Below are 26,621 nucleotides of genomic sequence, written 5' to 3' on the forward strand. Positions count from 1 at the left end.
ATACTAATGTTATATTAATGTTACACATAAATTGTGCTCAAATATTTCTTTAATACAAATTTAAGCGATTGAAGTCGGAATACTTATGTCGGAAAAAAATTAACAAAAAAATAACATGAATATCCTTATTATGATCGGCACATAATATGTACATTGTTTTTACTTTTTTGCAAAAACACATATTTTCCTATCCCTTTAGTAATTACCGGGTTGTTCTCCATTAATTTATTTATATGCTCGAGTTGTTTTTGTTCGTTTTTTTTCTCGCTTAAATTAATATTAAACAATCAATATTTTTTACCTCAATTTGTAGAATTTTATAAACTTACCTTACAGATAGTTTAGTTCTTTTCATTATATCACTATAAATGCTTTAATATCCGATAAAACAATAAAAACAAACACATGTAATAATTTGATTTTTGGTTTCATTCGCCAAGCTTGTCACACAGAACTTTTTATTCGACAGATTTTACAGTTCATTCGCATAAAAATTTAGGCGAATTCGCTTATCATAATACCAAAAATTCATATTCGCCAAAAACTTCATTCGCTTCGCCGATCATAACATGGGCCGAAATAATTTCGAAATTAACATTATGACGTTAGCATTGTATATATAACATGCTTTTACTAACTTTTGGTGTGTTTACAATATTTTCTTATTCTTCTGAACTTAAAAGCCGAAAAATTTACTAATAAACTTGCAAGCGTGCTACAGAGTTGAACGCTAAAATTGGGGCTATTATATTACCATCACTACACATTATACATATATGCTATTATAATATAATGTAGGGCTATATTTAACATACTTTTGTTTTTTTTTTATTTAACAGAAAAATTTATTATATACATATTTATTTTTTTTTATCCTCTTTATTTTTGTTATTTGGAAACAACTGCGATGTCTAGTTTGTGATTACCTGAAATTTTCAAGAAGGCGTCCAAGATATTAAGGTTAGTCTTTCATTTTAGAAAAAATATTTATAATTTAATGTGTTTAATCATTAAACTTAAATATTAGGTTTTGATGTTTAGAACCAGTATGTATTATCCGCATAACATTCGGAAAATAAAATTATATTGAATTTTTTTAGCTGTTTTTATTTTTCAAAAATGGATTAATGTATTATAGTTTTAGGGGAAGTGAAAAAATTTGTTTTTTTTTTAATCAAAAATCATAGAGTGTAGAAAAATAAAATTAAAACTATGGCTAACAGATTTAAAGATAAATATTTGAAATTGACTTTTTTTAACAAAAAAGAAATAATTCATTTCTAAATAGGTCGTAACGAGAGCTTCGAAAAACCATTTTTGAGTCCAAAAATTATATATGTATGTACATTATATTTAGAAAATTATTTAACTAAAATATTTTAAAAATGTTACTCTAACGACGTTTATGCTCTCTCTCTCTATCTCGTCGATCACGGTCGTGGCGGTCTGATTTAGAAGAGCGTTCTTTTGATCTTGACCGTCTTCGAGAATGATGACTTTTACTACGACTTCGACTTCGACTTCTACTCCGTGTTTTCGACTTCGATTTTCTTTTGGCGTTGCTACTCGATTCACCATCACGTTTGCTCCTTTCACGGTCACGTGATTTCGAACGATGTACTCTGGATCGACGGTCCAATTCACGCCCGCCAACATAATATCTGGTTTTAAAACGATCTTCATCACGATCACGATAATTTCCAGTTTTTTTTAAAAGCTCTTTTCTAGGTGCTGCAGTTTTTTCCAATTCGGCCAGTTTTTCACGAATTTCCATAAATCCTAAATGCAATTTACCCCCAAAATGATCTGCAAGGCGTATGTCATTATCATGTATTCCCAAATACGCTGAACATACTTCGCAAACACGTAATTTTTGTTGTTGATATGTTGATGCCGGCATTGAAGAACGATATTCATATTCAGCTTTAAATTTTTTTGCTCGCAATTCATCGATTTCAGTCATTAATTTCATTGATTCTTCAACCTGTCCTGCTTCCCCTAAAGCCTCAGCTTTGGCTAACTTTTTTCCAATTTCTTCGGCCAAAGCATGAACGGCATTTGCTTTTTCAGCAACCTCCGCTGTAAGTTCCTCTTGTGTTTCGGCTAAACGTTTTTTAGCAGCTTCTGTTCGCCGATCACAATCAGCAATGAAAGCTTGTAGATGTTCCATAGCCTTAATCAAAATTGAAACAATAGCAACAGAAATAAATAAAACAAGAAATATATGTATATATACTCACATCAATATCGTAATAATAGTCCTTTACTTTTTGAGCACTTTCATAATCAGCCCTCAGGGCGAGGTCATGAATTTTCGGACATTCTCCAAGGTCCATTCGCTAAATGATTTTAAAAACCAAAAAAATTTTATTTAGTGGAAATATTTAGTTCTTAATTTTTCTTTTTAACTGCAAAATTAATATAGCTATTGCAGTGCCCTAGAGCTGCAAAAAAAAACCTTATTCTGATATTCAGTATTATTTTGATGGAACCATATTCTATTGATAAAATAACACAGTGTTTGGATAAATTTATGACTGATTTTTTTGATCTGATAGAAAAATATTTCACACTATTTGAATGTGCTTATGTGAGTATGAAACACGTCATAAGCATTATTTCACATAACTATACATTTTTATCTTCAGTAGTATAAACTTAAAATATAGACTAGTTCAACTAACTGTAAATTGATAATATATTTAAAGTACTAGTTTTCATGCTATTTCAGATAAATAGTTATACTAGAAAAACTTTAAAAGGATCATAATATTGTTTATGAAGTTGCTAGATTATGCAGATAATTTTATAAAATAGTTTACATCATTTACTAGCGATATCATTACTTAATTTTTTGTTTATGCAACAAAAAAATAATTAAAAATGTTTTATAACAAAAACCGAATCTAAAAATAAAACCTTAATTTTGATAATAACAATATATTACTTCTTTTATGAAATCTTTAATTTTTTTTTTTGGAATTTTTTTAATTTTTCAGCCTGTCTAAATAACTCTAGAAATTACTTAGTAAAATTTATTATTGATAAGCAAAAATTTAAAGTTATACCTTATTTAATACAAAGTACGATGAAAACATTTTATATGTACTTTTAAAGCAATGCTCTTAACACAATAATATTGCCTATGAAAACTTTAACTATTTTATGTTCAGGAAAAAATTTCTTGAACACAATCTAATTTCTTTTTGAATTTATGTATGTATATTTTTCAAATATCTTTCAAAATCTTTTATTAAATCGATATTTAGTTTATCCCTCGCTTTTTTTTATTATTGCGGAGTTGATTTGCTTTGGCAAATTTTAATTATTGTAAAGCTTATAACGTGTAATTTAAATGGGAATAAAATTTTTAAAATAAATAAATACAAATTTATTAAATATAAGTTTGGGCAATGGGTCGTACGAATATTATGCCAGTAATATATTTTAACTTTCGTTAGGATTTCTAGTGGCCACGAATTTTCAATTTACTAACGTAAATAAATAACATATTAATGAAATTCCTATTGAATCATTATATTTTTTGGAAATCAACTTTAGAAATTAATATAATATGTATTAGAATTTAATATAATAATAAAAAGAAAAATCAAGCACTTTTATGTACAATCTTGAAAAATCGAGAACAGCTTTATTTAAATTTTTTATTAAAGAATACAAATTAGGTGAATACGTACCCGAAATTTGATAGATGAATTTTAGAAAATCTTGTAATAATTTTAAGTTCATGAAATTTCTTTCATTTCGGTTTTTTAATACTGTTTAATTTTAACACAATTTTTCAATTTATAATTCTTAAAACACGGAAACCAACTTTGCATTCAATATCGTTAATACGTACCAAAATAACAGTGTTCGGCTCCCATTAAACTTATACATTAATTTTTTAATTGCTATTGATGTTATTAAATACGTACCAACTATAAGAATCCAGAAATACATAGTTAAGGCAATCTAGACTATTACAAATATGTAAACCTATTTTTCTTAAATCCTTATTTTTTATATGCATTATTTATCAGTTTATTAAATTGAGAATTTTTATATATATATTGAGATATTATTTTAACTTCAAAAATAACAATTTTTCTTCCCTTTAACATTATATTTGTTTACACTTTATTTTCAATAATTATTTCGCGTAGTGTAAAATAAAAAGTATTTCAACGTGTTTACTTATTAATTAAACTGAAAAATTCATGATATTTAATTATTGTAATTTAAACTAGAGAGCATTAAAGTAAATAACTGTTAAATAATGCATTAAAAAAACTATTCATAATTTTAATATTACAAGTGAAAGGACTTACCAAATGCTAAAACGTACAATTGAAAAAAATTTTCACTTTTTTATATCGAACTTTACAAAAAGATTGAGTATGATTTTAATACTACATACTAACAAAATTCGCGATTTTGTCACGACATAGAAAACTTTCAGCGAATCAAATATGTTTTGTAAGTTTAAAGTTCAAAATACTAATGTTAAACAAATATAACTATGTATTTAAAAACTAAAAATATACGTACGTACTTGTCCTGTTTCTTCCCTTTTAATCTATGTATATGGGTATGTATATTTAAATATACTTAAAATATTAGAAATTCGACGATATATAATTTAATTATTATTTTACTTACAGGTACTGTTATTTGAACTGATATATTTTGACTGAGTTTCGTACATAGCAAAAACAGTAGGTAGCAGTAGCCGAACAAAGTAACAACTTACAGGATTCTGTACAAAAAGTTCTGAATTCTGTATACTCAAATAAAATATATATATTTTTACATTTTTTGTAAACAAAAATTCAAAATTAATTTTAAAAAAATTCAAATTCCTGATTAAAAAAACTCACGGATTTCTTTCCTCCCCAGAGCGAACTTTGTAACATCTACCACATATATGCCTATAAGCATACGTAATACAATTGCTACTCCTAACAATTTTAATCAATAATTTTTTAAGTGTTCACAGTTTGCTTATTATTATTATTTTTTGGAAAAATAATAAATGTTTTTATAATTTGTTTAATATAATTGGTAAAATTGCTTGTTTCTGAAAAGTACATCGAACAAAAAAAAAACCTTCATTAATTTCTTTCGTTGTACATTTTGTCGTCGGTTCTTTTAATTGTTGGAAATATGTCCTGAACATTTTTTTAGCTATCAGATATTTTTTTTGATTTATATGTCTAATGTTAACACTTTTTTATTTTGTGAAACATGTAAACATATTTGTTTTATTTTTCCATAAAAATTTTGTAGGATTCTTCATTACCTGCAGATAAATGGGTCACTTACCGTGGAAGCTAAAATTTCGTGAGGACAACATCCCAGCAAAAAACTTTTACAAACTCTTTGATCTGAAAATTTTGCTTGATAACGGCCAGATTCGCCTAAAATTAAAAAAAAAACACAGTAATTTTGTAAAATTCAACACAATAGTCGTTTTGTATAAAAAAAATTACACACATATACTATTTATGTACATATCTATCTACACATGTTAGTTTATATAAAAGGTTTTATGTAGTACATAATATATACTTATGTTTTATAAAATAACAAATATTACAGGAGTATCGTATGGGGAATAAAACAAATGTAGATAAAGATCAAATATAAAGATAAACCGAATTTTATTCTTACTTTACAGTTAATTGATTCTCAAATAACTTTTTGAAATTTTTTTGTTAGTTACCATTTCTTGCTGTTCCCATCAACTGATCAAGCATTTGACGCATTTGATCTGTGGCTGACATGTTGTTCCCAAACAAAATGACTCCTGGTAAAATAAAAGTGTAATAACATTTGTCGTAATATTTGTTTAGTTTGATTAATATAATATTATGTACCTTATTTTAAGAATTTTTTCAAAGTTTTTAATTACACTTGATTAAGTAAAAGTAAGTTGAATATGGCGATGTAAATGACTTTTACTGAGCTTTACTGCTTTAACAGTGTTACCAAAGGTAAATGAAAAGCTATGTTTACACATCGATTCTTTCATTAATATGGCTCCTTTTGTTAACGCAGACAATACTGAAATAAAACTTTATGCACGTTTACACAGGCAAGAAGTTTCAATATCAGCCAAAAATTTTACTAAACCATCTGAAATATTTTCATTAGCTAGTTTATTGTCTGCCCTCTAAGCAAGAAAATTTCGCTATCAGTAACGTATGATTTACAAATAATTTGAAAAATTGCACAAAATTAAAAAAGGCAGCAAGCAAACAATTTTTAAATTTTTAATTTTAAAGAGCAAAAGAGCAAAAAAATAAAATCGGCCCTTTTTAAAACCGATATTTCAGGCATAGCAAATAGTCTTTTGTCGGCTAATTAAAACATAAAGAAAAAAAGGATTTTGAAAAAAAAAAAAATTATGTCATATAAAAAAAATTTTAAATACTATTTGAATATTTTGTTGTTTCATAGATCTTCGTTTTTTAGAAGATTCCGATTTTGAGATTTTGTAGAGATTTCCGAGTTTGATGATTTGAGATGCTGTAGTTTTTACAACGTCTGGCAGGTGCGACCATGCCGATAAGGTCGAGGGGGTGGTCTGAAAAACCAAGAGAATCCCACAATCGTCATCCGATCCGACAAGTATTCTATACTTGGTCCGCGCACGACTCAAGCAAAATGTACAATTTCCATTGGAAAACGACCTTTCACAGTAATAATGCAAGCCTTCCAAGAGTACCGAACTCCTTCAAAAATAAGGCTACTTTCAAACAAAAAATAAAGCAACACTCATGACCTTATTAAAAAATAAGTAAAGAGCACTATGATATTCGCATTTCGTGAAACTATTTTCATATTTGCAGAAGTTGAAAAGTAGTGCCATACAAATTGGTAAGTACTACCTTACCATTTTTCGGAATGCGAAAGTATTTTCACCAAAATTGAATTACATAGTAGTTTTTTATATCTTTTCTAACCCCCCTCATTTTTTATCGTTGTCATTAAATTAGAAAATGAAATAAAAAAATAAATTTTTCAAATAAAAGTAGGAGGAGAAAAAATGGCATACAAGTTAAGACACTATGATACACGCGCAAAACATCAGACGATGAGATCAGCATAATTTTCATTTCAATCGCACCGCAGTAGGCCTACCGCAATTATCAACGCTCTAGGGTAAAAAGGATGACCACGACGTATCACTACGACTATCCAATGAAAACCATTGCGAAGCATTTCACTCCTAACGGGAGTACAACTAAACCCAAGAATAAAGATTCTTCTTTAAAACTTTTACGAGTGATTAAAAATATTTTTCGAGCTAAAAATTAGCGAAACATTATTTACAAAAAATAATAATAAATATAGAGAAAAAAATCGAAGAAATACAAAATGCCATGAGAGAGATGACTGGGGCTCTCAACGCCCAATTCAACATAATTAAAGCATTGCAAATTAAAATAGAATCATTAGAAAATATAAGAAAACCAACGTTACAACCCTCCTCGTCAGGACCAGCTGGCCCAAAGATAGAGCAGGACCTAAAAGACGTTTGTAAATTGCCAGATGCGGTAAAGGAGCTGCAAGTGTTCGATGAAAATCCGACGCAGTACGTATCATGGCAACCATTCGTAAAGCACAAACCAATATATAGATCGATATTGCAGAACATCCGCCAGAAAATCCGAGGCAATGCGAATGGTGCTTTAATATCGCACAATATTTTTGACAACAGCTGGAATGAAATAAAGGCATGTTTGGCCCTTCATTATGCTGATAAACGAGTTGTCAAAACACTGGTAGACCAACTACCTAATCTTACTCAGAAGAACCTCATAATTGACGAATTCTACGCCAACGTCAATCAGCAGTTGTCCCTGATAATCAACAAATTAAAAACCGAAAATTACAGTATCGACACAATACAAGCACTAAGCGAAACATATCGCAACATTGCCCTAGATGTGTTCATAAGAGGGCTAAACGGAGATCTATGAAGAATGCTCATCATTCAGCGACTTCAATTCTTACCAGAAGCGTATTCTTCTTGCCTCGAAATCCAGAATACCAGCGTACGTAGTATACCGATACACAGTAAGGGCTCAAGCAATAGAGTGGTAGCTCCAATCAATGCTCTTTTGAGGAAAAAACCGTCATTCAACCAACCAAGCCAATAAGCTCTTATTACCAACAGCCATACAATGGCAATAGATACGCATTCAGGGGAACGAACGAAGAAGCACCAGCCAGACTAAACCAACCGAAACCGCCTGTCCCGACGGAAGTTGATCACTCGATACTAACAAAACAGTTGGACTATTCGAACCGGCCCAGGCAAAATTTCAAAGGACTGAGCGACACAAGTTACATGAATCGTAAGCAGCAGAGGTTTTATAACTTAGAAACTTCTGAATCAGAAGAATCGGAATGCGAAGAAGAAGACGAATTAAATTTTATACAACACAGCCGACAACAAAATGTTTCTTGTAGACACTGGGGCAAACAAAATTTTATAAAGCCAGAACACGCCAAGAAACCAAGGCCCACCGTACACCCATTTACCAGAAACTTTTCGGTCCTCTCAACGATCAAGAAACTATCGAAACTCAAGTTCGAGTAGAAATCAAAACCTCGACTAGCGAACCAATCTATTTAAAAATTTACCCATATCCAGTAAACATGAACAACCCATATCCAGGAGGTGAACAACCAAATTCAGAATCTGTTAGAGAATGGAATCATCAGGCCTTCAAAAAGTCCATACAACGCACCTATTTGGGTCGTCGAAAAGAAAAGGGACTCCACAGGAACAAGAAAGTACAGAATGGTCGTAGATTTCGAAAGACTTAATGCCTTTACCATATCCGACGCATATCCAATACCGGATATTACTCAAACGATAGCGATGATAAACGAAATTGGATATTACTCAAACGATGAAGGACGAAGATAAACGAAAACCGCCTTCTCCACATTGAATGGTAAATTTGAATTTTTGCGTCTACTCTTTGGACTCAAAAATGCACCCTCGATCTCCCAGAGAATGATCGACGGCGTATTAAAACAATATATCGGGAAAATATGCTATGTGTACATCGATGACGTGATAATATTCGGAGGAAAGACTGAGGACGAACATCTGAGAAACGTTGAGAAAATTTTCGATACATTAGAGAAGGCCAATTTGAAAGTGAATTTAGATAAATCCGAATTTATGAAGGCAGAAACAAAATTTTTAGCCTTCAAAATCACAAGTGAAGGCATAAAAAAAGATCCCGAAAAAATCACAGCAATACAAAAAATGAAGATATCAGAAAATTTGAAAGAATTAAAAGGTTTCATAGGGTTAGCATCATATTATAGGAGGTTTATTAGGGATTTCTGACAATTAGCTAAACCACTTACCAACCTTACCGAGGTAAAAATGCCCAAGTAATCAAGGAAAATAACAATCACATTCAACGAAGATGAACTCAGAGCATTCAAAGAATTGAAACAGGCCTTATCATCAACAGAGTTCATACAGCATATACAGCACTCGGTGTAGTGTTGTACATAGGCAAAGATTGCCTAATATCATATGCATCACGAGCACTCAACAAGACAGAAGAAGCATACGCAACCAACGAGCGATAACTATTAGCAATAGTCTGGGCTCTGGACAAGTTTGGGTGTTACTTCTGTGGAGCAAAAAAAGTAAAGATTTTAACGGACCACCAACCTCTAACGTTCAGCCTAGGCAACAGAAAAAACAACGCCAAGCTTAAGAGATGGAAATCACGAGTAGAGGAATACAACTACGAGTTAATATAAAAACCAGGGGTTACTATCATGGTTGCCGATGCACTTTCAAGACTTAACAACACAGAAACTACAGTAATAGTGCACAGCGCAGAAGAGGACAGCAGCGACTTTATACCACATTGCGAAGCTCCGCTTATCGTGTTCAAAAATCAGATCATCGTTTCACAAGGACCAATACCTTCTGCCTACGAAAATCCTCATCCAAGTTACCACCGCCATTATATTGGTCTTCAGGATATCACCAATACAAATCTATTAGAAGCATTAAAGAGAACAATATCACCATCAATTGTCAATGGTATTAAAATACCCCAAAATCGAATTCAGTTGCTCTAGGACCTATATAAAAACCATTTCCAAGGATACAAAATTCGCATAACACAACGAATCGTGCAAGATGTCAACAATGAGGAAAATAAGTATCAAATCATCAGCCATGAAGATAAACGAGCACACAGGAAGGAAAATAAGGAACGAATAATGCAGAAATACTACTATCCGCAAATGGCTAGCCTCATTAAGAAGTACACATTCGAATGTGAAATATGTAACACCAGTAAATATGACCGCCATCCCAACAATCCGTGGCTATCGGAAATACCTGTACCCACCTATCCATCTGAAATTCTACACATATGTACATAGATCTGATACAAATAAATAAGGAAAAATTCATCACTTGTATCGATAAATCCACTAAATTTGCAAAATTCTTCAAAATAAGAAACAGATCGGCCTTGCACTTACGACAAAAATTGGTGAAAATTGTACATTGCTACACAGTACCTCGAATGATAGTAATGGATAAAGAACCTAGCTTTTCAAGCCCTGTCATAGTCGATTATTTGAGAACATTGGGAATCCAGGTATACCTCACTCCAACGTAGAGAAGCGAAGCAAATGGTAATGTAGAGCGAATCCACTCAACAATAGAGGAAATATCCAGATGCCTACAACGGGAACATCGAAATTTACCATTTAAAGAAATAATTAACATTGCCGTCGATCGCTACAACAACAGCATTCACTTCGTTATCGGAAAAAAACTATCAGACATTTTTTATTGAAGAACGCAACGAATAAATTACCAAAACCTAACAAACTTTCAAGACAAGGTTTATGAAGATCTTACTGAAAGAATTCGTAAAAGCCAAAAAGACAAGATCTATACCAACAAAGAATTTCAATCGTCTCAAATCATTTTGCCACCAATGATGACTGACAACCATTCCTCAGGAAAAATGAAACTCAACCTAGATTATCTGCATAATTTGCACTTGGGTAATGTCAAACAACTGAGCGAGCTCACTACAACTTCAGCAGTTAGCATAATATTCAATGCCACATTCACCTTAATTATCATTGCCATATTACTAGCAGCAGCTATCTATAAATACCAAAACCGGAAAAAATATAACATCTCTTAAAAAACGTCAGAACTAGGAGAACTGGAATCAAAACTCCAACCAGTAAAATTGAGCTTCTGATCCACGTGGACGCGGATCTTAAAGGAGGGAAGAGTTAAGACACTGTGATACACGCGCATAACATCAGACGCTGAGGTCAGCATTATTTTCATGAGAATATTGTTTAGAAATTTACCTGTGAAAACTTTATTTTTATAATTCCCACAATAAATGCTTAACAAACATTTTTAACTCTCTAATTTAGCCTTAACTTTATAATTGTAATATTTTGCAGAATAATCAATCATTTGCTATAAAAATGTTCAAAAATAGTAATTAAGTTCAGTTAAGTTTTATTATAATTAAATACATTAATTCAGTAAAACGGACATCAGTCCAGAAAAATATTTTTTTACAAGAAATTGAACTATAATTTCTTAACTTACATACATACATATGTATGATAAACAGTAAACATAAAATATAAAGTATGCATTCAGTTTTTTCTTTCATATCGTGATGTGTATGTACATATGTATATTTGATATGTAGAAAAATTGTTAATAGAACTATTTTCTCATTTTAATTTCTTACTTTCTTTAGTAAAAAAATTAAAAAAAACAAAATAAAAAATCACTTTTTTTCTTAGCAAGTTTTCATATATGAATAGTAAACATGTTAAGGAGCGAAGTTTTATTGAGCAAACAAAATGAGTATGTATTTACACACATAGTTATAAATGCACAATCTAGATTTCCTATCAATCTAGACGGTCTTGAATCTTGATTGGCACTTACATACATATATACACACATTTTCTTCTTTAAATAATACCAACCCCTTTTTTACTTCTTTTAATTAATAAAAATTTACAAACTTTCTTCTGCATTAAGAGCCGAAACATTAATGTGCTACATACATACATATATTAATACTTTTTTAAAAAGTAAATTGATGCAATAGGGCTCTTCACACAGTATATTCGGTGAAACGAAAAAGAAAACCGGATACCATATGCTCATATTTCGTCGAATTATATTTAATACATACTCAATATGCATGAGTCTTATTTAGTTGAGTCTTAATTAGTTACTTTTAGAATAGGCCGTTTAACATTAAACTGGAATTTGATACTTACTTTTTCAGTGATAATACTTTATTTTTACATATGTAGGCCAACTGGATTCCTGAAACTAAACTGACATCCATTAATATTGACTGTATAAATTGGAATCGCTTTACTGTAAATATTTTTAATTTTCGTACAATTTATACATAGAAGTTTAATATTTTTTAAATTACATACATACTTATTAAATACTTTACATGTTAAATTTTAACCTCTCTAATACATTTATTAGAAACTTGTTTTGAAATTTACAAAATTTTTAGAAATAAATGTACTTAGCTTCATCCGGACTTTGTTCTAATGGGCAATAAGGGCATTTCAACATTGGTCCATGACTTAACTGAGACCACGCATTTCTTGAAATTACATGACCACATGCTAATTTCATCGGTGGATTGTCTTCAAACGTTTGTTGTCTCAAAATTGGACAAGCAAAAATTGAGTGATATCTATATTCGGCATCCAGCTCAATATCGATTGGAAGCTCATCTCGCTGTTTCCATACGCCTAAAACTTTTCTCGAAAGCATTACTTGCTTTATGCTTAGCAAAGCCGGTAAGGCTGTACATCCTGCATTGACTACAATGGATAAAGGAGAATCCTTGTTAATACCATGTGTATTACAAGCATCTTTGAGAAATATATAAGATGCTTCAGTCCACATATCTTGTGACGTTAAGTGCTTATATGGAGAATTTTCAATCCCAACAGGTAAATATATTAAGGTTCCCATTAAGTTTTGTATTTCCTTTTCAAAACGATCTATTAAATTCGAAAAATTTTTCCTAGCATAAGAAATAGCTTCACCCTGTGCTTCTACACCGCGTGACAATATTTGCATAAAAACAAGTCTATGTAGTTTAAATTCTAGAGAACTATTCTTTGATTTAAGTTCATTTGAATACTGCGAAACCCAATCTAATGCCGGTTCTAAATTTCGTGCTAAAATTGCTTCCCATATTTTATATATTGTTGCGTAACTTCTTTCAGATTCGAAAATTTCTTGCGATATACTTTGTGGAAGTTCAGATTCTGATAATAGTTCTTGAGCTACATCATCCATTCCTTGTCGATAATAATGCTGGGCTATTATTTTGTTTAAAAGTTCCACGTTACTTTTATCTTGCAAAAAGTCTGTACGTGTTGTAGCAGAAAAGTCTGATACGAAGTTTCTGTCAATGACTTTTCCAACTTTGCTTACAGTACCGTGTAGTTCTCGATGATCTGAAGATATTCCTTGTAATTTGGACTTAGTACGATTTAAGACAGTTTTGATAATTTCTACTTGGTTTTCAGTTAATTTTGCTTCGGGATCGTCCAAAAAAATTTGCCTAATATTTTCAACATCAGAAAAAGCTAAATCGAAAACTTTGATTGCGTGATCACGTATTCCAGTAAATTTTGTAACTACACGATCTAACTCTTTCTCAACCGCAGAGCAAGCATCCATTTTTTAAAAAGACCTCGCACTTTCTACAAAAATGAAAAATAATTGATTAGATGAAAAAATTATGAATCTAAGATTTAACTTGAATAATTTTTTTACTTAGCAATGGATAAGTAATGTATGTATGTATATAGTATAAGGGTATAAGTGTATTTATTTGTATACTTAAAAAAATATACGAATGAATTTTATATTTTTAAACAATTTCAAAAATCCAACTCACTTTTGCGATGGCAATTTTGACAAAAATAATATTTTAAATATTTTTATTATATCTTTTACTTCTTTTGTGTGAATAAAATAATACTCTGCAAAACAAAAAACGAAATGTCATTTGGTTTGATTTAGAGTTGTCAGATTTGTTTTTCAATTTCTGTACAAAGGTTTTCATTTTTTCCGCACTAATGTATACCAGAAAAAAAAATATATATTTTTAGGCAATTTATTTAAAAAAAGTGTGTTTCAACTTTATAACGAATTTGACTCTTTTCCCATTTTCTCTTACGTAAAGTCCCTAGCAGAATGGAACAAAAAAGCTTACAAAAATTGTTTGATTTCTATAAATAAGGGTAAATAGAAAGATAAATAGATAATGTTTCTTGCGGCAACAAACTATTTTTTTTCGATCACAATATTCGTAAAGCAAAATTGTACACTGTAATTGCTGTTACTGGGTTTGGTGCTACTTGATACACAAGTATGGTAGAGTTCATGTTTGAAACCCATACTTACTGCTAAGATACTGTTTACATATACGACAAAATCTACGATTTAAGCTGAATCTGATGAAGGTCGTATATGTCTGATCTTTTTTGACTTCGGATTTTGTCTTGCGGCAAATAATAGAAATTACTCAATTCTCATCAGATTCACTCTTATATTTGAAATTAACGACGAAAATTCGTTTACCCGAAAGTATTTGTGTTTCTAATGTGTTTAATTTTTTTGCAAGAAATTGTTATATATTAATGCAAAGTCTGTGATCATTTCGAACAATTATCAAATTTTAAATTAAAAGTACCTTAACTCTTATCTTATATACTTAGAACTACTGCCCCGTAGAGCTAAAGCTACTTTACTCCGTCAATAAAAATGCCTATTTACAATAAATATCAAAACTAAAAAAAAATTACATATAACGGACAAGGCAAATGTCAAAAAGTAAAAAGAGTTGCACACTAGTAGCCTAACTAACGTATATTAGAAAATGTCTAATATACGTTATGACTAATTTAATAGACTGGCAATGCAAAAAACATTTTTCGTCCAAAATTTTAAAACAACTGTGTTCTCACTTTTTGATTCTTCTAGACTACTTAACCACCAAAATCATTTTCTCATAAAAAAGTCGTCTTTCTCACAAAACACAGTTTAAAAGATACATGGAAAGGTTTGTTTTTAATTATTACTTAAATTATTTGGAGTTTCAAATCAAAACTTTAAAATGGAAACCAATTTGCGCGACGTTCTATCAAGAATGTTTGAAAGCAGTATCCCAAAGTATATCTATTAACAAGTAGTTCGTCGACTTCAATTGTATCCGTTTACATCACACTAATGCAATCACTCACCAATATTTGTATACAAAAAATTCCCTTAGCTAAAAGACTTAAGCAGAATACCTTGTTATTTTCATTTTTATACACATAAGAATTTTTGGGAGAGGAAAAAGTACGCAGTAGGTGTCTACCTGTTTTTTAATAATTTATTTTTAAAAGCGCGAGTTTTATTTCTTTAACTTATTCCAGTGAAGGTGGCAGTAACGGTGTATCCATATTATAAAAACGAACCGATTTAAAAACAAAATTTGACAATTAAACTAATTAATAAAATTATAATTTACATATTATATGCATATAATTTGAAAAAGACAAATAATATTAGCAAAAAACTTAAAATTTGTAATTAGTAATTTGCATTACATTTATTATAATATAAACTATGAATTTTTTATTTTTATTTCAATTTTGTTTTAAAAATTTAAAACAAATATTTCTTATGAATATACATACATATACGCGTATCGGCAATAGGAATTTTTTTTATGTATTTCTTAATTTCTATGCCACGTCTACATTGCGGCTTGATGTGAACTTAAGCTGCGTTTTTACTATTTTAGCTTAAAAGCCAGAAAACGACGTTTAGCTATTAAATTTCAAATCATTATTAAATTTCAAGTCTTGTTCTTAATAAGTTTCAAGCAGCCATATAAACGGGGTATATACATATTACTACATCATATTGTGTATCTACCTTGAATAGGTATATACTGTATAACAAAGAGTCAGTATGAAATTTTAACTTTATAATTATTACTTTGATACATTCCAATATTTTTATCTAACTTTTATCAAATGAAAAATAAAATATGAAAAAGAAAATTTGATATCAAATTTAAAAATAACAAAATTTTTACCTAACTTAGTTTAGTTTTATTTCAGTTCAATGTTGTTGTCATACAATCATTTGTTTTGTTTCTTTCTTCTCTACACATCTCTTATTATCACCTATTTCTAAATAATAAAAAATGGTATATTTTAAGAATTTGGAAGCAAAATGCAAACGAAAACTAACGGAATGGAACGAGCCGAACTACTTATTAATAGATATACTTTGGATAAAATATAGCGCACATACAATATTTTAATTTGGTATTTTTTTTTATATAATTACAGTTTTTCTAGAAGTAATGAAATAAAAAGAAAGTGGATTGGAATTATTAATTAAGAAGCATTTCAAGAATTTTGCAAAAATTTATAATTTTATAAATCATAAAATGAATTTATTCAAAGAGAAAAAAATAATGAGTTTTGTTTAAATTTGATTTTTTTTACAGATATTTAAAATGAAAAAATATTTTGAAATATTTTTTAGTTTTTACTTTAAAAAAATTTTTAACTTATTCTAAGCTAAACGAAATACGCTTTCCAGATAAAAAACTAAAGTAAATATGCTTTTGTTACGACTTTGACAATGCTGGGAGCATTGAAAGACACAACTAAAAAAATTTGGCTTCTTTGTTTTTTCAAGATGATCCTTCCTTGAGTATTTCTAATTTGTTGGTTAAAAAAATGGTATTTTTATTTATTCTGAAGGAGAATATTATTCTTATTTATTCGAATCGCAAACAAAAATTGCTGTCAATCTGTGCAGTAAGTACACCATTCGAAAACGATTTTCGTTATACCTAGAAGATATATATGAAAGAGAATATCATTTTGCACACTGGCACTTACCCAGCATTTACACGTACAAGTTACTTGCAAGAAAGTTGCAATACATACAAAAATTTTACTAACACATTGAAATATTTTTACTTGCTTGTTAACTTGCAGTTCAACTTGCAAGAAAATTTTGCTGCCAGTAATTTAAGCAAGTAATTTGACATATTGAGAAATTCACAAAAAAAATTTGTTGTTTTGATTTTTTTTTTTTTTTAATTTAAAATTTTTGAATTTTGTTTTGAAAAAATTAAACTTAGCAAACTTATGGTTTCTAAAATTTATAAACAATTATATATATTGCTAGTTGTTTTCTTCTCAAAGACATTTTCAAAAATTAACTTGCTAAACGCCTACGTCATAATAGCAAGTAATTTGACATTTCGAAAAACTAATTGACAATTAATATTATACAAACTTGCATGCAAGTAACTTGTATGTGTAAATGCTGGGTTAGTAGTTTGTTCTTCTACTTTGCAGGAAGTTTTGAGGTGTAGGTATACTGATAATGATACAAATATTCAGCTTTGTTTGCTGGGCTTATAAATTGACGTTTCCTGACATTTAAATCCGAAAAATATTTTCGGAGTATCGGCATTAAAACAAAACAACCGGAATCGGAGAATTTTCGCAATTTTAATAATTAAAAAAAATTAATATAAACTTAAAATAAAAAAAAATAAGTAAAAATTGTTTAAGTTGCAATAAATTGGATTTAAATAAAGAACTAACGCCTAGCTTGATATAATTCAAAAACGAAATTGTGAAAGTTGAGGCGTCTAATTTGCTTTGACATTTTTGGTCTGAAATTTTAGATTAGCTGTGACAGAGTGGCTTCCATATTTGTTCCCAAAGTGAAAAAATCATCAACAGGTTATCAATTTCGTATTAAATAAGTATATAAATTAAAAGAAGAGAAGTTAGCTTATATATTTTTTAATGATAAAATAATTTGTGGAAAAATGACGTTAAAAACAGAGAATATTGTACGGAAAGTTGTATGGAAAAGGATAACGGATTCGAAAGGGCCTCAACCGCGTCCCAGACATGGACATAGGGCAGTTAATATAAAAGATTTAATACTAATATTTGGTGGCGGCAACGAGGGAATAGTTGATGAATTTCATGTTTATAATACAAGTTCAAATCAGTGGATAGTTCCGGCTATGAAAGGAGATGTTCCACCAGGTTGTGCAGCATATGGTAAAAACTATTTTTCGATTTTTAATCAAGTGTTAGTATCTAGCTTATATTTGTCAATATTTTAGGTTTGGTAGTCGATGGAACGAAAATTTATGTTTTTGGCGGCATGATTGAATATGCAAAGTATTCTAATGCTTTGTACCGTTTAGATGCATCCAAGTGGGAATGGAAACGTTTGGATCCTGATCCTCCTGAAAATGGAGAAGTTCCGTGTCCACGACTTGGTCACAGCTTCACTTTGGTTGATAATAGGATATTTTTGTTTGGTGGACTTGCAAACGAAACAAATGATCCAAAAAATAATATTCCCCGATACATGAATGATCTATATACTTTACAAATTCGTAATGTTGAAGGAGACGGTGTTTGGAACATACCGCAAACTCATGGTGATCAACCCTCCCCGCGCGAATCTCATACTGGCGTAGCATATATTTCGAAAAAAGCAAACCAAAATACGCTTGTTATATACGGTGGAATGAGCGGATGTCGTTTAGGTGACTTATGGTTTTTAAATACAGAAACAATGACGTGGACACAACCAAGTACAACTGGTATTGCCCCTTTACCTAGGTCATTACATACGTCAACCATTATCGGGAATAAGATGTATGTTTTCGGTGGATGGATTCCGCTAATTGTTAATGATAGTGAACTTGCTACGCATGAGTGGAAGTGTACTAATTCTTTAGCAGCATTGAATTTGGAAAGTCTGATTTGGGAAGATTATTCAAATATACAAGGTAAGTTTTACATATTACATTTAATAAGTTTTACACGTAATATACTCAATAGGTGATGAAGAGCAAATTCCAAAATCTAGGGCTGGTCATTCAGCAGCGAATGTTAATGGAAGACTATTTATCTGGTCTGGGCGAGATGGTTATCGTAAAGCATGGAATAATCAGGTTTGTTGCAAAGACCTCTGGTATCTTGAAGTTGATGTACCTCAAACAGCTCCAAAAGTAACAGTGAATCGTGTATCCAATAATTCATTTGAAATAAGCTGGGCCGAGGTACCATTTTCTGCAGCCTATTTTATACAAATTCAAAAACTAGAAACAGAAAAGAAGAGATTACCAATTTTGGATGGCGAACAAACACCTCAAACAAATGCTGCCGCTTTATCTGCTGAATTATCGCCCAAACGGGAAGTGAGTAGCACAACATCATCCACAACATTACTTCAAAAAACACAGACGCCTAAATCGCAAATATTGACCCAGTCAATGTCTCCTTCTGTAGTAAGTACTACAGCTGATTCTACCACCGAAATATCAAAACCACAGCAAATACAGCTTAATCCCAAATCCACTGTTACTCCATCAGCGCCCTCTGCCGTCACTCAAGCACCCTTCAGCGCAGTTGTCAAATCGGTTAGCAGCATTGTTGTTCCAAGTGCTGGTATCAAAACATCTAACTTAGTAAGTTCTACATCCGCTACTGCAGTAAATCAACAGCAAAGTGTTGCAAAGCATATAACAAGTGGTAATATCGCTGGAAAACCTTTAACAATTACTGGGCAAAATGTCAAATATACAGTACTTAAACCTGGAATGGTTTTGAAAACCTTACCAGGAACTTCAGGGGCCTCGGGAGTCGTTCAAGTAAGTCAACCAGGTCCGAAACTACTTGCAGGTGGCGTTCAGGTTTTAAATACAGGAACATCTGTACAAGGAACTAAAAACATTGTTAAAATTTTACCGCAAAATATTTCAACTAGTGGAACAACTACTTTGCCGGGAAGTGGTGGACAAAAGATTGTCAAAATTCTACCGCAACAATTAGCAACTATTGGTGGCAAAACTGTTTTAATTAATCAACAAACTCCTATAAAATTGGGAAACATTCAACAAGGGCAATTGCAACAACAACAAAATAAGCCAAAACTTGTTTTTATGAATCCTCAAGGTCAAGTTCAGACAATACAAACAAATGCTACGCATTCAGCTCCTCAAAAATTTGTACTAGTAAGCACTTCAGGGAGCATGCCAGCTTCTAATATTGTAAATCAAACCATGGCTACAAATATTGGCAACAAAATTGTCTCTATAGTTCCCTCTTCGGGTGCATCAGGTGTAAACACAGCACGATTGGTTACAAGTTTAGGCGGTTCAGGTCAACAAATCAGGGTGCAAGGTAATTTTTTAAACCACATATTGAAATAAATTTAAATGAAATTTGTAATTACAGGAAACGCAAATATTGGGCAAGTCATTGCCACTAGCAGCACCCAACAAGTTCCCCAAACAACAACCATCACCTTAGGAGGTAAACAAATGGTTGTTCAAATGACGGGGGAAAACACTTTTAAACTTTTAAATAGTGCACAAGTAACTGCACAAACTTCACAACAAAATTCAGCACAAATTCAGTCAGCCAGGGTATTAACATTACCAAGTAGACAAATATTAACAACAAACCAGTCTTTCGATGACACCTCTGTTTCAAATAATATTGAGCAACTTGACGGAACTAGTTATACAGAAAAAGATAGCGAGCTCATGACAAGTGCCGAAAATAATGAAATTGAAGAAATTTTGAATGATAATGGAACTATATCCCTTATAAAAACTGATTTTAAATTTAAAGATAGATTTCAGAAACATCAAAATAAATTATCAAAAATGATTCCCCGTTACGTCAAGATGGGTTTGTTTGGTGGTGCTGGTAATTCCAAAACGAATGACGATAATGTAAATAATGCGTCAGAAAGTAACACATCTTCAAACAATAACATTAACAGTACAACAAATGAAAATCTTCCAACTAGCGCTGAAAAAAATGTTGAAAGCACTTCATGTTTGAATAAATGTTCAGATGCAGAGGACTTGAAAAAAAAGGAAATTAAATTATTTAATCAAGAACAATATGAAGAGAATTTAAAATGGCATACTGTGGGTTTTGTGAAAGGAACATCACATTCAATCAAAGATTTTATTAATAGTGCGACATGGAATCTGAATAATGTTAACACAAATATTAGTGCGGAAAATTTGCCATCTTTAGCAGATTTAGAACGGGAAACATTAGAAGCCGGAACAACATATAAAATTAGAATATGTGCCATTAACGAAATTGGTTGTGGATCGTGGAGCGAATCAGTCAATTTACGTACGTATAGTCCTGGTTTTCCTGGTGCTCCATCATCTGTAAAAATTACAAAACTGGCGACTGGGGCACATTTAACATGGAAATCGCCAAGTGATACACAGGAACAAGATATTTTAGAGTACGTCGTCTATTTGGCAATGAAGACTAATCAAGTTGTCGTCGATTCAAAACTGCAATTATCTTTTACAAAAGTTTACTCAGGAGCATCGAATAGTTGTATTGTATCAAATAAATTAATTGAAGATGCATACATTGATAAGACACCGAAACCAACAATTTTGTTCAGAATTACAGCTAAAAATGCCAAAGGTGTTGGTCCAGCTATACAAGTTAGATGGTTAGTTGATTCAGTAACACCAGCAACAACTGGTAGTACTCCTTCGCCTCACGGATTAATGAAAAGAACAGCTCCGCCTAATGCCTTAACTGGTGATATACTGGCAAAACGGGTTAAATAATGAGAATTATTTCGAATTCACCCCTCTTCGCTAACTTATAGGGACTTAATTTCTAGTTTCAGTTTTAGTTTTAAATTACATATTGAAATTGCAGTATATTTAATATTTTCAGTACATCTAATGTACTGCAGTTATTTAACACTTTCACTAATTTTTTTCAATTAGACTTAATTTTTATTTAACTATGTATGTGTCTAATCCCTTTATGAAAAATATTTGAACTATTTTTCAATTTTGTTTTTGATATCCTAAAAAAATGTAGGCTTAATATCTTAAAATATACTCTAGTTAATAAAAGTATTTGTTTCTAGAATTTTCAATAGCTTCTTAGCAGTAAAAAGTTAAAATAAATATCTTCTAAGGACTTTTGTGTTGCTTCGAAAAATATTAATTAAAAAAATAAAGTTAATTTGATATAAAATTAAAGAATAAATTTAGTTTTAAAAAATATATTGTTATTTGTTTTTATTTTTTAGCTAAAAGTAAAAAGATTATACAATTTAAAGCGTGAATTTACTTTCGGATTTGATATAAAGTCAGAGATGAGAAGGTTTAAAAGTTCAACATTTATATTGTACATGAAGCTTTAAAAGCTTCTTTGTTCTAGTTTTGAAAACTACATAATGTATATACATAACATATGTATATGTATTGTTTTTCCATTAGAAGTAAAAGTAATACATTGATTACTAAAAATTTTCCTTAAAAAATCAAACTAAAATCAAATTAAAACAAGATTTCGATAAGAAATGTATTGATTTGCTTAGAAAGCGTGTTAAGAAACCCGTAAAAGCCTCTGCAATAAAAAACTGAGCAACTTCACAATGAGCGCGATTAAATACATATGTACATACATACATATAACAGGTACTAAATTCGATTATGCGTTTGAAAGAGTCAAAATTTGTAATTTTCAAAGATTAAGGCAAATCATTTCCGCATTTATTTTTCTTTTCAACCGTTTATAATGTGAGTATTATATTTAATTCCTATTAATTCCAATAAACACCAACTTTTGGTTTTTATAGTGAATTAACTATTTTTTTTAATTTCAAATTTTTAAAATGAGCAAAATTCAGTATATTTTTGCATTATATTAAAATGAATACATGTACTATTTATCTACATAAAGGATGAAGAAATAACAAAGTGCAAACCCGTAAGCAGGATTTCATGGCAAAACACGAAATAAAATTCAACTTAGCATAGCACTGCATTGCATTGAAAGAGTGTTAGTTAAATTATGTATATGGAAATTTTCACGGTTTTGACACGGTTTATGTATATGGAAATTTTCACGGTTTGACATTACAAAAAATTGGCCGTGTTTATAGGAATGGCTGAGATATAATAATATGAAATGTTAAATGTCAAAAGTCTAAAACTTGAACTGAAAGTATTACAACATCACTTTTTGTAATTTAGAATCACATTTTCTATCCCTGTCAATTTTCATATTACATTTCTCTGTTTTACAACTATACTACTATTACCACACTATTGCCACTTCGGTCAAAATTGGCCAAAAGTGGTTCATTTTCCTCTTTTAAAATTGTACTGGTTCCTACAGTCACCTACACTTAGTCTCATAATTAATTTAATCACTTAAACCGTCAATTTTACATACAAAACCGTAAAAAAGCAACCTAATTTCCCACCTTTTAAGACATTCTAGCAGATCTTCTGTTCTAAATATTGGAACTAAGTGTAGCAGGCTTGTTTTCTTAAGATTTAGTTGTTTTTTTTCCACTTAAATTCCTTAAAAAAGCTATTGTCTCCTTTGTGAAAGTTTTTTTAATAATATTTGACTATAAAAATGTAGCAAGACCTTAAAATGAATTCTGAGATTGTGTATAATGTTTTTAACCGTTTGAGTGCGGAGGAGCGCGAAAGAGCTCCTCTTGTTATATGCCAAAACTGCGGGAAGCGCGATAGCGCTCCTTTTGCTTTATGCCAAAATTGCAGTGAAAGCGCTCGTATTTATTGTATCATTTTGGTTACATTAGCGGTATGTACAGTTTTTTCGTACAATATAACATTTTTTTTTGTTTTTTTTTTTTATCGTTATACAGTAACCATTATTTATACAGTCGCCGCTCTATAGCTCGCTCTATAATTTGCTCTATTTGTAAAAGAGGGCTTCATGCTTTCAAAGAAGTAACGTTTGTGAATTTTTTTTTATATATACCCAAGTTTTTTTTTTTTTTTCCTTTGTTCACTCCTAGAAGGAGCATAGGGCTAGTGCATGATTTCTCATGCACTAGTTTCATAGCGTCATAGGGTTTAACTAGGTAGGTGACTAGCCTGCCGTAGTTTTTATTTATATATTAATTATTTGAGGTTATTAATATTTACTATTTATTTTTCTTAGTTTTTTTTTTTAATATCGAATATTAGGAATATTTGAAAATTACTTGTATAATATTTTTATTAGTATTGTATATTAAGTTATAATAATATTGAATATAATTTTTATAGTGACCTGACCGGGGTTTGAACCCGAGACCCTTCGGTTAAAGGACCGGTGCCATAACCACTGCACCAATGGTCAGATATATATACCCAAGTACTACCGCATTTTTGGCATATATCCACAAAATTTGTGCCGCACTCAAAGGGTTAATATTCGAGATTTAATATTGCTCTATAGGCCATTTTAATATTAGATTGTGTTTTTAATTATGGTAATAAAATAAAGAAAACCAACCCGGCTACCAAAAGTGGAACTTAAAATAAAGAACTTGTATTACACATAAGTGTTCTACTTACAAAACTAAGAAGTTTATCGAGTTTGGCCCTTTTTACTTAATCTTAATTCTTTACTTTGAATATTTGGGTCATTATTTTTTTATGAGTGACAACCCTTGTACAGTTCTTAAGTTTTTTTCTTTTTTCATTTTTAGCTTTTGTGGATAGTGGAAAAGGAAAATATTTGTTTAGTTGTGTTTTTACATTCGGTAGGTGTGTACTATTATCGGAGAGTATTGCGTCGTGCAGAAAAAAAGTTTTTATTTTACTACAAATAGTGAATATCTAGAAATAAAATATTTACATATACGTCGTACTACTGTACACAAAAACATACGTACATATTTTGTTATAAAAATATATAAAATGAATGAAGCAAACATGTAATTTATCTTATTGTGAATTTTACTTAGATTAATGTTAAAGAAAATCCGAATGGTGGCGCTGTGCATGTACAGTTTTATGTTTTATTAAAAATAAAAATATCTAATCTATATACATATGTACGTAATGTATGTGTAAGTTATACATTTTTTTACGAAAATGACCGACTAAATTTTATGGACGTATACGTAGGTACTCAGGTACATATGGTTTCATAAATTAAACAGTGTTATTAATTAATGTTAAAAATGTTCAATATCTACATAAAAAATTTGCATACGAAATAATAGAAATTCAAAAAACAGTGCACATGCACTTATAAGAAAATAAAATATACGTAAACATATATACAAATTCACAAACCTTTATTAAAAAATGCACAGGTGTGTAACTAGGTATATGCATACGTAAATACATTTAACTGTAAGCTATATTTTGGGTTTGATTAAGTTAAAAAATTATAAAAGTAAGTTAAAAATTAAAAGTAAAAATTCAAGAATCTGGTGGGACCTACTAAACTGACATTTTAAATTTTTTTGTGGTAAAGTATAAATAAATGAGTAAATAAACGAGTATAAATATGTGCATGTAGCTATAATATCATGTAGGTGCCTATGGGCGAATATCAAGCTTAGTCCAGTGATTGTGAAGCTTCTTGCGAATATTAATGCAGTATCTATTTGATATAATTTTTACTTGGCCATTTTGCACAAGTTAAATCTTTTACTAATTTAGTTTTGCAGTAGAATACACTTTTGGTATCCCAATAAAAGTTAATTCTTCTAAAAATTGAAGACATTTTCGTGTCAATGCAAGTTTGTTCTCGTGCTACTTTGCGCACGTCGCTAAAAGTTAACCATGTCTGTGGAAAATGATTATGCAGTGTGAACTTCTCCTACGTGTTTGTGTTTACATTTAATGCTGATCAAAAGAATATGTATAATTTATTTTTAGCAAATTTCATTTTCCCTGAAAATACATTGTGTAGTTCGAAAAGACAATATGTTAGGATGGTACGTTTTTATAAAACAAAGCTTATTTTTGGCACCTGAAATTCGCGGGAAAAGTAACTTTCTATTTTTTATAAAAAAGAAGTTGAAATTACATATTTTACAAAATGGTGCAAAAATGATTATGGATTATGTTGTAAGATTAAAAAGTTTTGTAAAAACACTTTCTACATTTTAGCTTCTTTTTTTTAAACTTAATAAAATTGAGAATGCATATGTATACATGCACACACACATCCATGAGGGATTTCACAAAACAGCTGTTTAAGAAAATATTTAAATGTTGTAAAATACAGATATTCTTCTAAAAATGAAAGACATTTTCGTGTCAATGCAAATTTGTTCTCGGGCTACTTTGCGCACGTCGCTAATCAAATCAGATATTCAATCAAATATAAATCATATTTATCTAATGAATCTAGTCAATGAAATTTTCAATTGATGTTTAAATTGTTTACATGTGTGAGTGTATGTACGTATGTACATATATTGTTTAGAAAAGTAAAATTGAAAATAGGTAACAAAAAATTTCTTTTAAAAAAAAATTTCGATGAAAATGTACGGAGTGGTACGGAAATGGTGTAGTGACCTCAAGTTTAATTTCTTAGTGCATGTTTACGAGGAAAAAATCGCATTTGAAAAATTCGGTGTGATAAGTATCCATAGCAACTTCGAAACTGTTGAAGCTAGAGTAATATGTTGTTCG

At 30.4% G+C, this 26,621-nt stretch overlaps 4 protein-coding genes across 15 annotated transcripts in view; 2 read left to right on the plus strand and 2 right to left on the minus strand.

Moving 5' to 3' along the window:
- Positions 1-1,114: 1,114 nt before the first annotated feature.
- LOC129611667 (putative RNA-binding protein Luc7-like 2) lies at positions 1,115-6,011 on the minus strand. Of its 4 annotated transcripts, XM_055524923.1 has the most exons (7): positions 5,726-5,772; positions 5,326-5,420; positions 4,881-5,080; positions 4,663-4,780; positions 3,699-4,579; positions 2,241-2,339; positions 1,116-2,173 (listed from the first exon to the last, which is right to left on the minus strand). In XM_055524923.1, exons 6-7 carry the CDS (start codon positions 2,334-2,336, stop codon positions 1,394-1,396), a joined length of 876 nt encoding a protein of 291 aa, XP_055380898.1. In that variant the 5' UTR covers positions 2,337-2,339; positions 3,699-4,579; positions 4,663-4,780; positions 4,881-5,080; positions 5,326-5,420; positions 5,726-5,772; the 3' UTR covers positions 1,116-1,393. The 4 variants fall into 4 exon arrangements, with proteins under 4 accessions (XP_055380894.1, XP_055380898.1, XP_055380897.1 ...); XM_055524922.1 differs by lacking the exon at positions 3,699-4,579; XM_055524921.1 differs by having other exon boundaries at positions 3,699-4,780.
- A 6,413-nt stretch (positions 6,012-12,424) lies between these two features.
- On the minus strand, positions 12,425-14,116 carry LOC129611892 (E3 ubiquitin-protein ligase RMND5A). Its single transcript, XM_055525307.1, has 2 exons — positions 14,001-14,116; positions 12,425-13,803 (listed from the first exon to the last, which is right to left on the minus strand). Exon 2 carries the CDS (start codon positions 13,778-13,780, stop codon positions 12,590-12,592), a length of 1,191 nt encoding a protein of 396 aa, XP_055381282.1. The 5' UTR covers positions 13,781-13,803; positions 14,001-14,116; the 3' UTR covers positions 12,425-12,589.
- A 3,473-nt stretch (positions 14,117-17,589) lies between these two features.
- LOC129611682 (host cell factor 2-like) lies at positions 17,590-22,075 on the plus strand. The gene is made up of 4 exons (XM_055524949.1): positions 17,590-18,201; positions 18,267-18,944; positions 18,997-20,340; positions 20,395-22,075. Exons 1-4 carry the CDS (start codon positions 17,961-17,963, stop codon positions 21,771-21,773), a joined length of 3,642 nt encoding a protein of 1,213 aa, XP_055380924.1. The 5' UTR covers positions 17,590-17,960; the 3' UTR covers positions 21,774-22,075.
- A 2,651-nt stretch (positions 22,076-24,726) lies between these two features.
- Positions 24,727-26,621, plus strand: part of LOC129612070 (tyrosine-protein kinase Fer) — a 52,834-nt gene continuing 50,939 nt past the window's right edge. For 3 of the 9 annotated variants that reach the window (XM_055525543.1, XM_055525534.1, XM_055525536.1), the window contains exon 1: positions 24,727-25,371. The gene's annotated coding sequence lies outside the window, so the exon portion shown is untranslated. Of the gene's footprint in view, positions 25,447-26,621 lie in introns of all 9 variants that reach the window. The other 6 variants (XM_055525537.1, XM_055525539.1, XM_055525540.1 and 3 more) reach the window with 4 other exon arrangements.

This window comes from Condylostylus longicornis, unplaced genomic scaffold, assembly GCF_029603195.1.
Source record: "Condylostylus longicornis isolate FDR11 unplaced genomic scaffold, ASM2960319v2 ptg000055l, whole genome shotgun sequence".
In the NCBI taxonomy this organism is placed as follows: domain Eukaryota; kingdom Metazoa; phylum Arthropoda; class Insecta; order Diptera; family Dolichopodidae; genus Condylostylus; species Condylostylus longicornis.

Bases quoted from the DNA above. Each gene is read 5' to 3' on its own strand.
- LOC129611667 (XM_055524919.1), bottom strand. From the start codon at position 5,786: ATGTCAGCCACAGATCAAATGCGTCAAATGCTTGATCAGTTGATGGGA. The intron at 2,340-5,325 runs GTAAGTGACCCA...AAAATCATTTAG, and splicing joins ACGAAATTTTAGCTTCCACG to CGAATGGACCTTGGAGAATG. The intron at 2,174-2,240 runs GTGAGTATATAT...ATTTTGATTAAG, and splicing joins ACTATTATTACGATATTGAT to GCTATGGAACATCTACAAGC.
- LOC129611892 (XM_055525307.1), bottom strand. From the start codon at position 13,780: ATGGATGCTTGCTCTGCGGTTGAGAAAGAGTTAGATCGTGTAGTTACA.
- LOC129611682 (XM_055524949.1), top strand. From the start codon at position 17,961: ATGACGTTAAAAACAGAGAATATTGTACGGAAAGTTGTATGGAAAAGG. The intron at 18,202-18,266 runs GTAAAAACTATT...TCAATATTTTAG, and splicing joins ACCAGGTTGTGCAGCATATG to GTTTGGTAGTCGATGGAACG. The intron at 20,341-20,394 runs GTAATTTTTTAA...TTGTAATTACAG, and splicing joins TCAACAAATCAGGGTGCAAG to GAAACGCAAATATTGGGCAA.